The 14,766-nt window shown below is 41.8% G+C and overlaps 1 protein-coding gene across 3 annotated transcripts in view; it reads left to right on the forward strand.

The window, feature by feature from the left end:
* The first annotated feature begins 757 nt into the window (after nt 1-757).
* The window catches only part of robo3 (roundabout, axon guidance receptor, homolog 3 (Drosophila)), a 129,542-nt gene continuing 115,533 nt past the window's right edge, over nt 758-14,766 (forward strand). For 2 of the 3 annotated variants that reach the window (XM_090192529.1, XM_090192528.1), the window contains exon 1: nt 783-1,441. In XM_090192529.1, coding sequence (XP_090048655.1) covers nt 1,378-1,441 — 64 coding nt within the window. In that variant the 5' untranslated portion in view covers nt 783-1,377. Of the gene's footprint in view, nt 1,442-14,766 lie in introns of all 3 variants that reach the window. The other variant, XM_090192527.1, reaches the window with a different exon arrangement.

Consider the following 14,766-nt stretch of genomic DNA (forward strand, 5'->3'; position numbering starts at 1 on the left):
TCCCCTCCCCACTCAAACCACAGTCCTAGCACAATTCTTGCTTGACACATTGCTATTTGCTAAGAAGCTATTTTTGTTTCTTTTTGAGGATTTAAATTGAAAACAATCACAGTGAGGTACTTAATTCTTTCCCAGAAATGATTTTGTGTTTAGATAAAAACTGCTGCATTGGACCTGGAAGATTTTAGAACGTCTGTTTTATTACCTGCTTTGCGTAAATAACATCACATAGGTCTAATGCCTAGTCAATGTGATTGGGAGTCCTGGTGTGTGTCTTTTCATATGTAAGCATATGATATGTTTACATTTGAATTCAATCCACCATCACGTTTTTGATGCCATTATCCCAAGGTAAATGAAATGCACATAGTGGTGAATACGTTTTCATGTGAATATTGTGAATCAACGTACCCCATGGAGATTGAAAAAGATGACTATAGATAGGCCTAGCATTCGTAATGGAATTTACTTGAACTCTATAACTGGCAATACAAAATCTCCCACAATTAAAACAATTGTTCAACTGACTATATGCCATTCATACAATTTGATGTGAAAATATTATCCTGACACAAACTGACCTCTTTTTATGGAATGAATTGAGAGCAATACATTCTATTGATCTGTTTGCAGCAATGGGTAAACACATGCGCAACATGGTGTGTGTAATTTGTGCATGATTTTATCAATTCTAAGAAAGTTATGCGAAATATTTATTCACTGTCTCTTTAAGAGTGTTCACTGTTTTGACTACTATAGACTGGGGCTAGGGGGTGGGCTTTAGCCACGAGAGCGTGTTGGCGATAAAGAGACTTGTAATTCAGTTCATTCAAGAGAGAGGATGGAATGGGAGAAGATAAATAATGAAAGTCTCTATCAAGAATGAAACTGCACATACTGTCACAGAAGTGACCTTTTTGACGAGGAAGTTGATTCTCAATACCAAGCAACCTGGACTCGGGGGTAGACAGCCTAACATCGTGGGCTAAATGTAAATCTGGACAGCGTTATGAAAAATTCCCATCAACAAACAATACTGTGACAGCGGCAGAGAAATCTAAGAAAATAGAGCATCTTCACTCTACTCCCGACCGTATCCAGGCGCGTAAATTTGCCATCCTTCAGATATAAGAAAACACCTTAAGGAACTTATTCTTAAGGATGTTGTATGTAGTCTTTCTGAAGCACTTGTGATGCTGCAAGTGGTGAAGTCGTAGAAATTGTCTCAGCGTGTGGGGCTGACTTTCCAAAGTTGTCGGAGTCGGCTTCTGTAGACTTGACAGACCGTACCCACATTTGGATAATTTTGAGTTTTTGAGGGGGATACCTGAGAAACTTTTCTTGTTTGAAGACAATTTTATCATACACCAGAGGGTAATGGAGTTTCGCCTCACGTTGGATACCCTACCGGTTATTTTTGCGCTTATTGGTTTCGTTTTTGGTAAGTTCGATGCATGATGCAATTATCATATTTCTTATACTTCATGCGTAATGATTTTTCCTATAAATAAGTTATTAAGTGTGATGCTTTGTTTTTTTTTGAGGCACTCTTGGTCCAATAGCCAATGACATGAATGTGTGGTTTTATTTGACACACAAGGCTTCAGTGACAGACGCTCATTCACCATTATTCGTCTTGGTATAGGCCTAGTAAAACAAATATTTATGAGTGATCTTGTATAAAAAAATGTACATTTTGTGCATTTTGCTCAAAACTTTTAAATCAAAAGGGTTGATATGCTAATTACCACATTATAAAGAATGTCCATAGATGCTCATCCTTAATCCATCAATTTTTCAGCTCATCGCAGATTATTGGTTATACCTTTTAAATGAGGAAAATACGTCAGTGAGGGGAGAAATGTTTATGAAGCCACATTGACAATACCTGAGCAGTCACATTAATAACTATTCAGTGATGCCATTGGGAGGGACACCACTTCAATTATGTGAACTCCGTTTGAGAGAGGAAACATGGCTGGCTTGGGGACCTTGGCAACATGTTGACCTCTTTTGTGATTGTGTCTTCAAGATCTGTATTCCTGAATATCTAAGGACAGGAGAGAGGGACAGAATTCGAACAGTAGAATGTTGCAGTTGTGCCTAACAAAACTTATAATAATACAGTCTGCATTAATAACATAATTTAGTTTCACTGAGTTTTGTCGCAGACAATGGATTCTTCTCAAGAGAAACTCTTAACTCTTAATACAAATAATACCATAACTCGCTATCCCCATTGCATGTCGTATTGCCACTTGGCAGTATTCCCGGTCGTACGCAGATGCCGTTTCTGACAGCGTGGTGTATCGGGCCCTGCCAAATACTGCTGGGGCTGGCTTTTACAAGGCTGTAAACATTGACTATGAACCCAGAGCATGACAACATCTGGAAAAGCACTCCTTCAATGATTCCAGATGCTCCTATGGGTCTACAAGGCTAAATTGAACGCACACTCATTCGCAGCTTTGCCAAATCTTCCTAATTCAATGTCCCCATAACCTCAAATTGAATCAATATCATTTTAGCCATAAAAAAGACCAGTTTGTCTTCTCTTAGTCCAAATATCCTACGTGTCCATGTGTCGATGCAAGCTGTTTTCCACTGTACATGTCACCATTCTAAAAAAAAAAAAAAGTCGCCACCAACCATTCTCACTATGCGCTGAAGGTCCCTCCAGCTATCTCCCATCACCTTTCCACACCTGATAAAAGCCTTCAACAGGGGGCCAGGGTCAAGTTTCAATCGCTGGCTTCAGTTTGTCAGTAAGGTGACCCTCAGTCAACCCAGTCGCTAGTTTGTCAACCCTATTGCCAGTCTCCTGAATGACTGAATGGGAGAGGGCCATGCGTTTGCTCAGCTCCTTTTGAAATCGCTGGGAAATTGCAGCAGAACGAACAGCTGTCCGTTTTCTCATGACCATCCCCAAACAGGTCTTTAACGAGGCCAAAAAGACAGGATCTAACCTTTTGACTTTGATCTTAATTACAGTACACACATGTCTCAGACAAGATCTCGGTGGAGAATAGCCTATAACCAATAGCTAAGCTTTAATAGTTTTAAAGTCATTAATAGGTGTTTGAGGATGATTTGTGTTTACATTTTACTGCACATTTGAAACATTTAGAGCCGTTGTTGACAAACGATAGCGGAAAGCAAAGAAAGCATTATGATTACTGCATAACTACAGTGCTGTTATTGCGAAATGTTTAGAGACATACATGTACATCTAATTGCTACATTTGTGTCTGGGTTACACCAGCCCCTGACATGTCCCTTAATTCACCCATAGCATCTATGCATCTCTGTGTCATCTCCATTAACTCAGTGAGCCATTACCTAAACGGTGACGTGAATGTCAAAGACTGTTGATGGGTAACAGGGATGAAGGCTCTTCCTGTTTGTCTGTTGTATACACTGTCTGAGACATGTGACTGCAACCAGCGCAGTAAACATATAGTAGACAGACAGCCACATCCCCAAGTGAGGGAACCAGACATCTTAATCATCTTGGTTCTGGTCTAAAATTATCACTTTGACAGGATCTAGCAAGATCTACAGTCAGCGAGACACCCAACTCAGACAGACAGATCAAGACAGAGGGAGAGTTAGGCAAGACACAGTCAGAACCCTCTGTTGCCTCTTAGACACACACACACACACACACACAACCAGTCCCCCTCATCGCTCCTCTTTTCATCTGTTATCAAGCAGATCAATCAAGTTGCCAATAACTTGGGAGGTGTTGGCATGAGCTGTTGATCCATCTTCCATAGTGTGACTCAGCTAACCAGGCATAAATACATGGTCAAACCCTCATTCACTCTAACTATTAAAAGAATAATGATATTCCCCAGTTTGCTCAATGTCTGCTGATTGTCATCAGCCAAGGTCAGTTATCATAAGCTCACACTAAAATACCCATCAACAGGCAGGAATAGTCAATTGGAGTTCAGTTAAGTCTGTTTGAACAAAACATTGTTATTCCGAGGGCTAAAATGAGTCACCCTGACCTCTTTGCCACTACCAGACAGGGCTGAGGTATTTCCAGTTCACCCAGGCATCAAAAGAAACCAACCAAACCACAGGGGGACTCTATTTAGCAGTGGCTGCTGACAGCACCTCTCTCCAGACCTCAAAGAGCTCCACTGCAGCTGTCCGAGGTGAAAACGAGCCACAGGGACCTCAACAATACCAGTGTGGCATCAATCTGACGGGCCCCTGGGCCAGGGCCCCAAGTTTCAGACAGCTTAATGGCCGAGGGCATTAGTTCCAGTAGTCCAGTGGTTATGGGGGACATTGTGGGGATGATGAAGATGAAAGGTTGTGGGGACGCTGAGCCCCTAGTGCTGGTCACACACTGAAATAGAGAGAGTGAGTGTAAGAGAGAGAGTGAGTGAGTGTAAAAGAGAGAGAGTGAGTGTAAGAGAGAGAGAGAGAGAGTGTAAGAGGGAGAGAGAGAGAGAGTGAGTGTAAGAGAGAGTGAGTGTAAGAGAGAGAGAGAAGGAACAACAATGTATGAGCTGCTGCTGACTGTTACAGTGAGCTTTCTGTTTCTCTGGATTTTTTAAAGTTTTGCCATAGAAATATAATGCACGGAATGGATTTCTTATCACTTGGCTGTGGAATAGAAATATAATTCATAGAACAAATTATTTGTCCTGTCACTGTCGACTTAAGCTGTCAACAATATTTTCTGTATATTTTGTTGAACTTCGACTACTTGAGGACTATGTATAACATGTGCAGAACATGTGATGTGGGCTGAGAAAGAAGACATTTTGAACACTGCATGTCCCACCCCCCACATTTTGTCTGCAGAGGCTTTCAAATTGTTTTCAATTTCAGAGATATCGGTTGAAACGATTGAATTACAAATTAATTAAAGCAATTGCTGTGACCCCCCTGTTCTGTGTTTAGTTGGTACACATTTGTTTATTTAAAGCCTCCTCCAGTTTAGCCAAATGAAACAAGGTGAAAACACACTGGGTTCAGCCATTTTCCTTCTGAAATGTTAGTCACCTGTTGTGACACAAGGATCTGTTGGATCTTTAGAGTATAAAGGCATCTAATTCCAGTTGTGGAATAAGAAAGGAGCAAAGAATGTACATCGGAAAATTAGAACGCAATAGGCCCTGTCATTGTGCATATCCCCCCAGACGTGCATACAAGCACAGAAAATAACAGTTCATTTGCAGTCCTCCTGTAACCCATGACTGTCCATTCACCTACCAGTCTGTCTGCTTACCTACCTACACTCTTAGAGAAAAAGGTGCTATTTAGAGAGTAAAAGGTTTCTTTGGCGGTTCCCATAGGATAAACCTTTAAAGAACCCTTTTTGGTTCCAGTTAGAACCCTTTCCGCAGTGGGTTCTACATGGAACCCAAAAGGGTTCTACCTGGAACCAAAAATGGTTCTTATATGGGGACAGCCGAAAAACCATTTGGAACCTTTTTTTCTAAGAGTGTACATGTTTCAAGTGTCTGTTTAACAACAGAGAGCTGTAGGTAAAACAGACGATCACTTTTCCTTTGTTTACTCACAAAAAAGGACCTGTCTGTCTGTAACATGTCGATAACTTATACAGCATGCTCACACAAGCAACACAACTCTTCCCCGTAGGACTTCCCTGTTCCCTTGTTGCCCCCTAGCATGGGGCACATCCATAATGCACTGTCTACTACAGCATGTACCACCAAGTGTTTTGAAAATTCCCTTTTGTAATAAATGGTGTGTGTGTGTGGGGGGGGGGGGGGGAGAGAGCATATGTGAGACGCAGGGGGAGTGACCTGTGAGGCCGAGCGGCGCTGTGGTGATAAAGACAGCGTGGGCACTGGAGCACTCAGACGACATATTCACACAGCCACCCCACCCCACCGCCCTGCCCAGACCTCACAAGACCCTGTGTCTGTCTGTCTGTTTGTCTGTCAGGGAGAGGCAGCATGTCTAGGGCAGTCAAATGTTTTTGTTTGTTTGTTTGGTGTAGATGCGTCTGTGAATGCACTGTGTATACGCTGTATGTGTTTGTACATGAGTGTGTGTGTGTGTGTGTGTGTGTGTGTGTGTGTGTGTGTGTGTGTGTGTGTGTGTATATACCATTCGTGTGGCATTGTATTTTCGTATTAAATCAATACTTGGTGCTTGCGCGAGTGTGTGTGTGTGTGTGTGTAGTGCACCACTTCAGCCCAGTATCATTGTCTGCAGCTATATTTGGATGGTTCCCCGCTGATTAAACTAGTGGGCAACTTGGTCCCCTCTGAAGGGCGCATCAAACAGCAGTGGCCCGCTGCCATGTGAACACTCCCATCAGGAGCTCTCAGTCTAATGACTCTGAGCGCGCACACACACACACACACACACACACTTCCTCACCTCCACTTCTCATACTGCCACTCTCCCGTCCTTCACTACTACAGCTATTTGGAAATAGACTCCCAGCTAGTCTTATTTGCCAAAACCAATCACCTGTAGTAGTGGTAGTACCCATTATATAGCATCCACAGCATATTATTCAGTGGACAGTTATAATTGCTCAGCAGTTTCTGGTCAAGGTAAGATGAGTATGGCACAAATAGAAAATTAATTAAGTTTAATTATCTAAATGTTCAGTTGCCTTGTTTATACAAACAATGTGTATCCCCCACGCCGTACAATCTAGCATATGGTAAAGAGGAATTGGGGATAGAATGGAGTTATCAATCTGTTCTCTCTCCACCAGTAGCCTGTATTTCTCTCCACTGAAGTGTTTCAAGTGTCTGCCTGACAACAGACTTGGTTTTCGTAAGTTGCAGCAGTAGGTCAAACAGACGGTCTTATCTGTTAAAAAAAGTGTCTCTTTCGGCGAAGGACGTGTTTATCTGTCATGCAGCTTCGAAGCAGCGCAGGTAGGGGATCCACTAAAGTGCAGCCACTTTTCAAATGTTCTGTCAACATCCAAAATGAGATGCGTAATAAAAATGTGCGCCCTCCCACACCTGTAAGTCTAGCTGTCACCTGAAGCATCTGGCAGGGATTCCACAAATTGGCAGGGGGATCATTTATACTTTGCAGACTTGAGCACTACGAAGGTTCAGCAAGGCTATTGTTTGATCATTCATAATTTACTTTCCTTGGTTTCTCAAGGTGACTGATTCCTTGTCAGAGTAGGAGAAAATTTTGCAGCTGCTGTCATCGATTCCTTGACTTTGGCATCCATCATTAGGAAAAGTTCCTGTCAGATTAGTCTCAAATAGGCAATATGTGATAAGTAGTGAGAAGTATTTACAGACGAGAAGGGAAGTGTAATGGTTTTCCTCCTCTTCTGAGGAGGAATAGGAAGGATCGGACCAATATGCAGCGTGGTACGTGTCCATGATAACTTTAATAAACTGAACACTGAATACAAAAGAACAAGAGAATAAAGGAAAACCGACACTGGTGAAAACACTGAAACGGAAAATAACCACTCACAAACAAAAGTGGGAAAACAGGCTACCTAAGTATGGTTCTCAATCATAGACAATGATTGACAGCTGCCTCTGATTGGGAACCATACCAGGCCAAACACATAGAAATATAAACACAAGAACAAAACAGAATGCCCACCCCAACTCACGCCCTGACCAAACTAAAATAGAGACATAAAAATGGAACTAAGGTCAGGACGTGACAGGAAGAAGATCTTTCTCCACAAAGAATTCCTCCGCTTGCTGTTTGCGCCATTTCCTTTTATGTCCATCCTTTACAGTGGCTTGTGAAAATATTCACCCCCTTGGCATTTTTCCTATTTTGTTGCCTTACAACCTGGAATTAAAATTGATTTTTTGCGGGGTTTGTATCATTTGATTTATACCACATTTACACCACATGCCTACCACTTTGAGATACAAAATATATTTTATTGTGAAACAAACAAGTGATAAGACAAAAAAACTGAACTTGAGCATGCATAACTATTCACCCCCAAAGTCAATACTTTGTAGAGCCACCTTTTGCAGCAATTATAATTGCAAGTCTCTTGGGGTATGACTATAAGCTTGGCACATCTAGCCACTGGGATTTTTGCCCATTCTTCAAGGATAAAGCTCCTTCAAGTTGGATTGGTTACGCTGGTGTACAGCAACCTTTAAGTCATACCACAGATTCTCAATTAGATTGAGGTCTGGGCTTTGACCAGGCCATTCCAAGACATTTAAATGTTTCCCCTTAAACCACTCGTGTTGCTTTAACAGTCATTGTCATTGTCCTGGAAGGTGAATCTCTGTCCCAGTCTCACATCTCTGAAACAGGTTTCCCTCAAAAATGTCCCTGTATTTTGCGCCATCCATCATTCCTTCAATTCTGACCAGTTTCCCAGTCCCTGGCGATGAAAAACATCCCCACAGTGTGATGCTGCCACCACCATGCTTCACTGTGGGGATGATGTTCTCAGGGTGATGAGAGGTGTTGGGTTTGTGCCAGACATAGCATTTTACTTGATGGCCAAAAAGCTACATTTTAGTCTCATCTGACCAGAGTATCTTCTTCCATATGTTTGGGGAGTCTCCCCCATGCCCTTTGGCGAACACCAAATGTGTTTTCTTATTTTCTTCTTTAAGCAATGCCTTTTTTCTGGCCACTCTTCCGTAAAGCCCAACTCTGTGAAATGTACGGCTTAAAGTGGTCCTATGAACTGCTACTCCAATCTCCGCTGTGGAGCTTTGCAGCTCATTCAGGGTTATCTTTGGTCTCTTTGTTGCCTCTCTGATTAATGCCCTCCTTTCCTGGTCTGTGGGTTTTGGTGGGCAGCCCTCTCTTGGCAGGTTTGTTGTGTTGCCATATTCTTTAAATGTTTTTAATAATGGATGTAATGGTGCTCCGTAGGATGTTCAAAGTTTCTGATCTTTTTTTATAACCCAACCCTGATCTGTACTTCTTCACAACTTTGTCCCTGATCTGTTTGGAGAGCTTCTTGTTCTTCATGGTGCCCCTTGCTTAGTGGTGTTGCAGACTCTGGGGCCTTTCAGAACAGGTGTATATACTGATATCATGTGACCGATCATGTGACACTTAAATAAAGTTCACCTGTGTGCAATGTAACTAATTATGTCACTTCTGAAGATAATTTGTTGCACCAGATCTTATTTAGGGGCTTCATAGCAAAGGAGTGAATACATATGCAAATAAAATAAAATCAAAGTTTATTTGTCACGTCCGCCGAATACAACAGGTGTAGACCTTACAGTGAAATGCTTACTTACAGGCTTTAACTAATAGTGCAAAAAAAGGTATTAGGTGAACAATAGGTAGGTAAAGAAATAAAACAACAGTAAAAAGACAGGCTATATACAGTAGCGAGGCTATAAAAGTAGCGAGGGTATAAAAGTAGCGAGGCTACATACAGACACCGGTTAGTCAGGCTGATTGAGGTAGTATGTACATGTAGAATGGTTAAAGTGACTATGCATATATGATGAACAGAGAGTAGCAGTAGCGTAAAAAGAGGGGTTGGCGGGTGGTGGGTGGGACACAATGCAGATAGCCCAGTTAGCCAATGTGCGGGAGCACTAGTTGGGCGGCCCAATTTGAGGTAGTATGTACATGAATGTATAGTTAAAGTGACGATGCATATATGATAAACAGAGAGTAGCAGCAGCGTAAAAAGAAGGGTTGCACGCACGTGTTATTTTTGTCACGTGTTATATTTTTCATTTCACTTCACCAATTTGGACTATTTTGTGTATGTCCATTACATGAAATCCAAATAAAAATCTATTTCAATTACAGGTTATAATGCAACAAAATAGTAAAAATGCCTAGGAGGATGAATACTTTTGCAGGCACTGTTTCATTCAAACTTGGACACATTCCTTATAAAACAGTATTGCCAGTTTAGAAGAAACTCTAAGGTAGAAATCTCTTAAGGTGAATTTTGAGTGAGTTTAAAACTATGTTGTATTCTTTGCCTTGTTGTTCCCTTCGCTCTCGTATTTTTTACACAGGTGCTAAGCATCCAAGGAACAAAGAGATCAAGGCTCGGCCTCTGACTGAGCATAGGGATGTTAGCCTGCCTTGAATTGCTGTGGATAGCAAAAAAATACTTAGAGAATGCCAGAGTGGTGTAGGAACTAGCTTTGTATCCAGACATTTGATAACCCTCCCACCAACCCCCTACTACACCATTCAATATCTGCCCTGATAATATCCAGGAAGTTTTTCACATTGGGCCCATTTTGTCTTCTGTGGTGATATGTGGGGTCTATGGGTCAGACAGGATATGAGTTAGGGCCAGTTGGTGTGTGCACAGCTGTATGTGTGTGTCTTCATGTCTAGTGTGGTCTTTAATCCAGAAGAATGCAGAGACCGCTGGTTGCAACTGTGTGGGACACGAAGCTGATGCCAGCTCCCCTATGTGGTCTCGGTGGAACCCCCAAACCAGGGTTACACTCTGGGATGCAGTCTCACGATACTGCCAAGCGGGGACTACACTGTTGCACTCACAGTTTATTAGCATGATCCCTTTTACTCCCCTGCCTCCACGCTCAGTAAAAATAGCCTTCATGATAGCTTCATGCAAAGTGACAAGCCCTGGAAAGCTCAGCACATGCAATGTCAGTATCTCGCTTCTGATTCCGCTCTCATTCTCCCCCTCCTCTCCCTTTCTCTCACATGCACTTGACAGTGTTAGTACTTACAACACTGACAGTAGTAGTAGACTAGCAATTGTCTGGCTGGAAGGGGAAAGTGCTGAGTTGCTCGTGTTCTCTCAAGCCTCTCCCCAAAGTCCTGTTTGGAAAATCAATAGTTATTGCTGGAAGCTACCAAAACCAAGCAGACAGCGGTTAGAGTATTTTTGATTGGCTTGAGAGTGCAGGGCTGCTGTATTTTGAGTTCAAGCTTTTAAACACTTTTGAGTGTTTGCTTGTGTAACAGAGTTGGTTATGTTTCCAACTGTTGCTGCAGTAATATCTATTCAATGTTTATTTATTTCTATTGGTTGGTTCAAGTCAGATGTCAATAAGGTGTTATGTCATTGGCTACGCTTGCAGATAGGGGGAGATCTGCAGTGCCAAGTGGAAACATAGCCAACCCTGGTACGTTCTCCCCTGCTGAATTCCACTTGCACACTGCAAGCGTAGCCAATGACATTACACCTTATTGACATCTGACTTGAACCAACCAATAGTAATATATAAACATTGAAAACCAAATTCTGAAGTAGCACTTGGAAACATAACCAACCCAGTTACACTTGTTTGCTGTTGTCTTAGTCTAGAGTAAGGAGCACTTGAAAGAAATAAGAGTTACGATGCTAATTGCTTCTGTGATGCACACTCTTTAGATAAAATGTTGTTTGTACATCAGTGTCAAGTTGGCTATACGTTCACCATGATATTGACATTTCTAACTGAAATGGCAAGACAAATGGGGTATAGAGTGGCGGATTTAGGAATAGGCGACATGGGCAGCCACCCACGGGATGCCCGCACAAAAAAAAATGAAGCGGGGGAATCTATCTTATAGCACACCTCTAACTTTGTACAGTACTAATGCAATTAGTAACATCAGTCACACTCCGAAATGCTACCAAATAAACCACAATTCATTCATAATACTGTGAATATATAGTTTCACAGACATATTGTTGCATTGTTTTCTGGTTTGTGTGAAATGGTTAAGAATATAAAACCAGTCTGCACACCTCCAAGGTGAATTGGTTTAGTCTTGACTCTTGGTTGACAGTGTTGGGGGATGGGTAATGTATTGATGCTCGAGTACCAACTCAACACAAATTTGTTTCTATTTGTCTTTGTTATTTCTTTTTGATATTTATGAGTCTTATTTTTGTACATGTTTTTTTATTTATAAAGTTTAATGTTATGATTATTTATTTGTGTTGTTCCAAATGTCTGAATAAAAATTACAGTTTGTGCAGAATGGTGCTTTTTGGGGGGGGGGGGGGGGGGGGGCTGAAGGGGAGGTTCGGCCAGGCAGCCGTTTAAGCTAGAACCGCCACTGGGGGTATCCATTTTGGGTGAGAAATGTAAAATGTAGAACATTTGAAGGTAAACATTAAAATATCCAAGTATAAAGACTCCCAGAGTGAGTTTACTTTGAAGTAAATCGAAGTTTAATGGACTTCAAGCCTCTCAACCATCTTGGTGGAGAAACTACACTTTCAGAGTACGAAAATGAACCTAAACCTTCTTTTCCAGTTGGCGGAGGGAAAGCCCCTCTCTCCATGGCAAGGTGTCTCATTTTCAGCTCAAACATTTAGCCCAGAAAACATGTAAACTGCTTTAGCCACTGAACCTCCCTCCCCTGGAAGTCAGCACCATCTTTTGGAGTTAACGTGTTGTGGAAGTTTGGTCACTTATCCTACGCCATCCTTAGTCCCCTCTCAAAGACAGAGAGAGGGAGAAGGCAGACGAAAACACCAGAGCAGTTAACCCAGCTCTATTTAGTCCCTTGCATCCAACAGAAGCTCAATAGAAGCTCAATTATGAAGGCTATGGCTTTACAGCCCACCGTTTCTATTCTCATGCAAGTGCCTCTTTTTTTGTTATCCCCAACCTCAAAGAGTAGGTGGTTGGGGAGAAAACACTCACTCCCCGCCCAACTCCCACTCCCAATTTAATTTCAGGAAATGAATGCCATTTACAAATCAATTCCCAGGCTTAGGCGAAAGAGAAGAGGAGGAGGAGGGAGAGGGGGGCTGCTGTAAAACATCAAAATTCAGTTTAGAGGGAGGGGAGGGCAGTCTGGTAAAAAATAATTGCAGATGTAAAGTTTCCCTTTCTCTTTCCCCTCATGCCTCTCCTCTAGTCCTCTGCCCTCTGGTCGATAACCTTTTTTAACCCTATATGGATAGGACTAAATTGAAATGTTTCTTACAGAAGAAATATGAAATGCATAACCATGGTAGCAATTGAAAGGGAACAGTTTGGAGACGATCTGAAAAATGTTTCTTGATAATGAAATCTGAAAATACTCGGAATACATTCAGTAACATGATAAGGCTATTTCTGGAAAATGCGGGGTATTTGCAACAGAAGACAAAACAAATAAAAGGGTTTGAGTGGGAGGACTAAATGGTGTCTCCAAGAGGCCACAAACCTCTCTAAAGTGTGCACAGTCCCTAAGCAATTTCAGTGCACTTGTATGACACAAAGAAGAGTATTCAACTACAAGGTACTTTTTTGAACTCTCCTAGCTGTGCGGTTGAGGAACTACAGCAAGCACACTTGTAGTTGTTTCGTTTGGAACACAACCCTGCATCCCCCGCCGGCAGACATTTACTGGTGTTGTTTACGCAATCTAAAAAACGGTCCATTATTAATCCCAATCTGGGTCAGGTGGGCATGATTTGAAGGCTTGTTCTATTGCCAACATGACTAGCTTAAGTTGTAAAATATTAACTTACAGTGTTAGGCTTTCACATGGGAATTCAGAGAAACAGATTGTAATTTTGGTGCGCATAGAAAGGTGCGTCACATTCAGGAGTGCATTCAGGTGGGAGTGCCGCGGCAAATTGTCTTCACATTAAACAAACATAGGCTCATTCTGTTCAGAACGACCCCAGGGTATGATGACATGTCATCTTGAAACTGTACATCAAACGTAGTGATCATAAACGTTGACACTGTATATGAAATGAGTTTTATGATTTGGAGATATAAAGTGCACATTTGGACTCACTGATGTTTGGCTTTCTTCTATGGCATCAAACGGTATTTATTATAATGATCAACATGCCATCTTAATTTACAGCATTTCCCTCAGACAACAATTACCGAGAAGGATGGGGGCAACTTCTTGTCACACACCGTGCTCAAGTTCATAAGGGCTCTGACATCATATATAGCATGTTACTGTACAGCCACTATGTTCCAATTTAGGTGCTTATTAGTGCCCAAATCTGCAATTTTAACCCATATACATGTACAAGTATAAAGGGCTACGCTCTCAGAAAGTGCTCACATCTATAGTAGCTGCCATACTGGAATTCCTATGTGAAAAGCTCCTTCCAGCTGTGGACACTTGAAGTCAGAATTTCTATTCAAGGGAGTTGCGTGGAAAGCAGGGGGTTAGCTTAGCCGACTTTTCAAATGGTAAGCCAATGCATGGATTAATCTTCTCTTTTTAGCCCCACAGGGTGTTAAGGATTTGAGGTGCTGTGTTCTGATAGGTATCCCAAGCCTGATTTATTCTCAAGTTCCTCCGGTGGAATTTTAAGGCATTTTTCACGGCTGACTCCGACTGAGCTAAGATGTCATCAGTGTTTTGTGCTCAGGTTTGCCTGGCAGGGAGACGAAAACAAGAGTCTTCTCACATACCTTACAGTACCTCATGTCATAACTGCCATATAAGATTACTTTGGAGGTGTGAGGGGTGGTTAGCAAACAAACTAGTTGTGTGGGGGAGGGTTGGGAAGTTAGCTGTATCAATTAGTCTTCTGTACGTTGGTGATCGAAAGGGTGTTGATCTCAAGGCTTTCGCACGTGCTTGAATGAAGAAGGCAATTATTAAATTGCCAACCCTGTTGTCATGGAGATTTAAAAAGGAACTGTTTTCCAAGTCAAGCCATGATAGATTTTTTTTTGCTCCTGAAGTGAATGTGTGGGGGGGAAAATTGTCTTTAGAAAAGTTATTTGTCATACGCACATCCTTAAAAAAAATGTATAGTAGGTGCTGGGCTAATAAAGGACACATGAAAAAGAATAGAGGCCTGCAGACTGTATATGCTCCCAATTTACCACCTTTATAGGACAATGTTTCAATCCAACGTGGATCTTTGTCAAGTCAAAC

This window comes from Oncorhynchus mykiss, chromosome 12 (assembly GCF_057628025.1).
Source record: "Oncorhynchus mykiss isolate SJ-2025 chromosome 12, ASM5762802v1, whole genome shotgun sequence".
Classification (NCBI taxonomy): domain Eukaryota; kingdom Metazoa; phylum Chordata; class Actinopteri; order Salmoniformes; family Salmonidae; genus Oncorhynchus; species Oncorhynchus mykiss.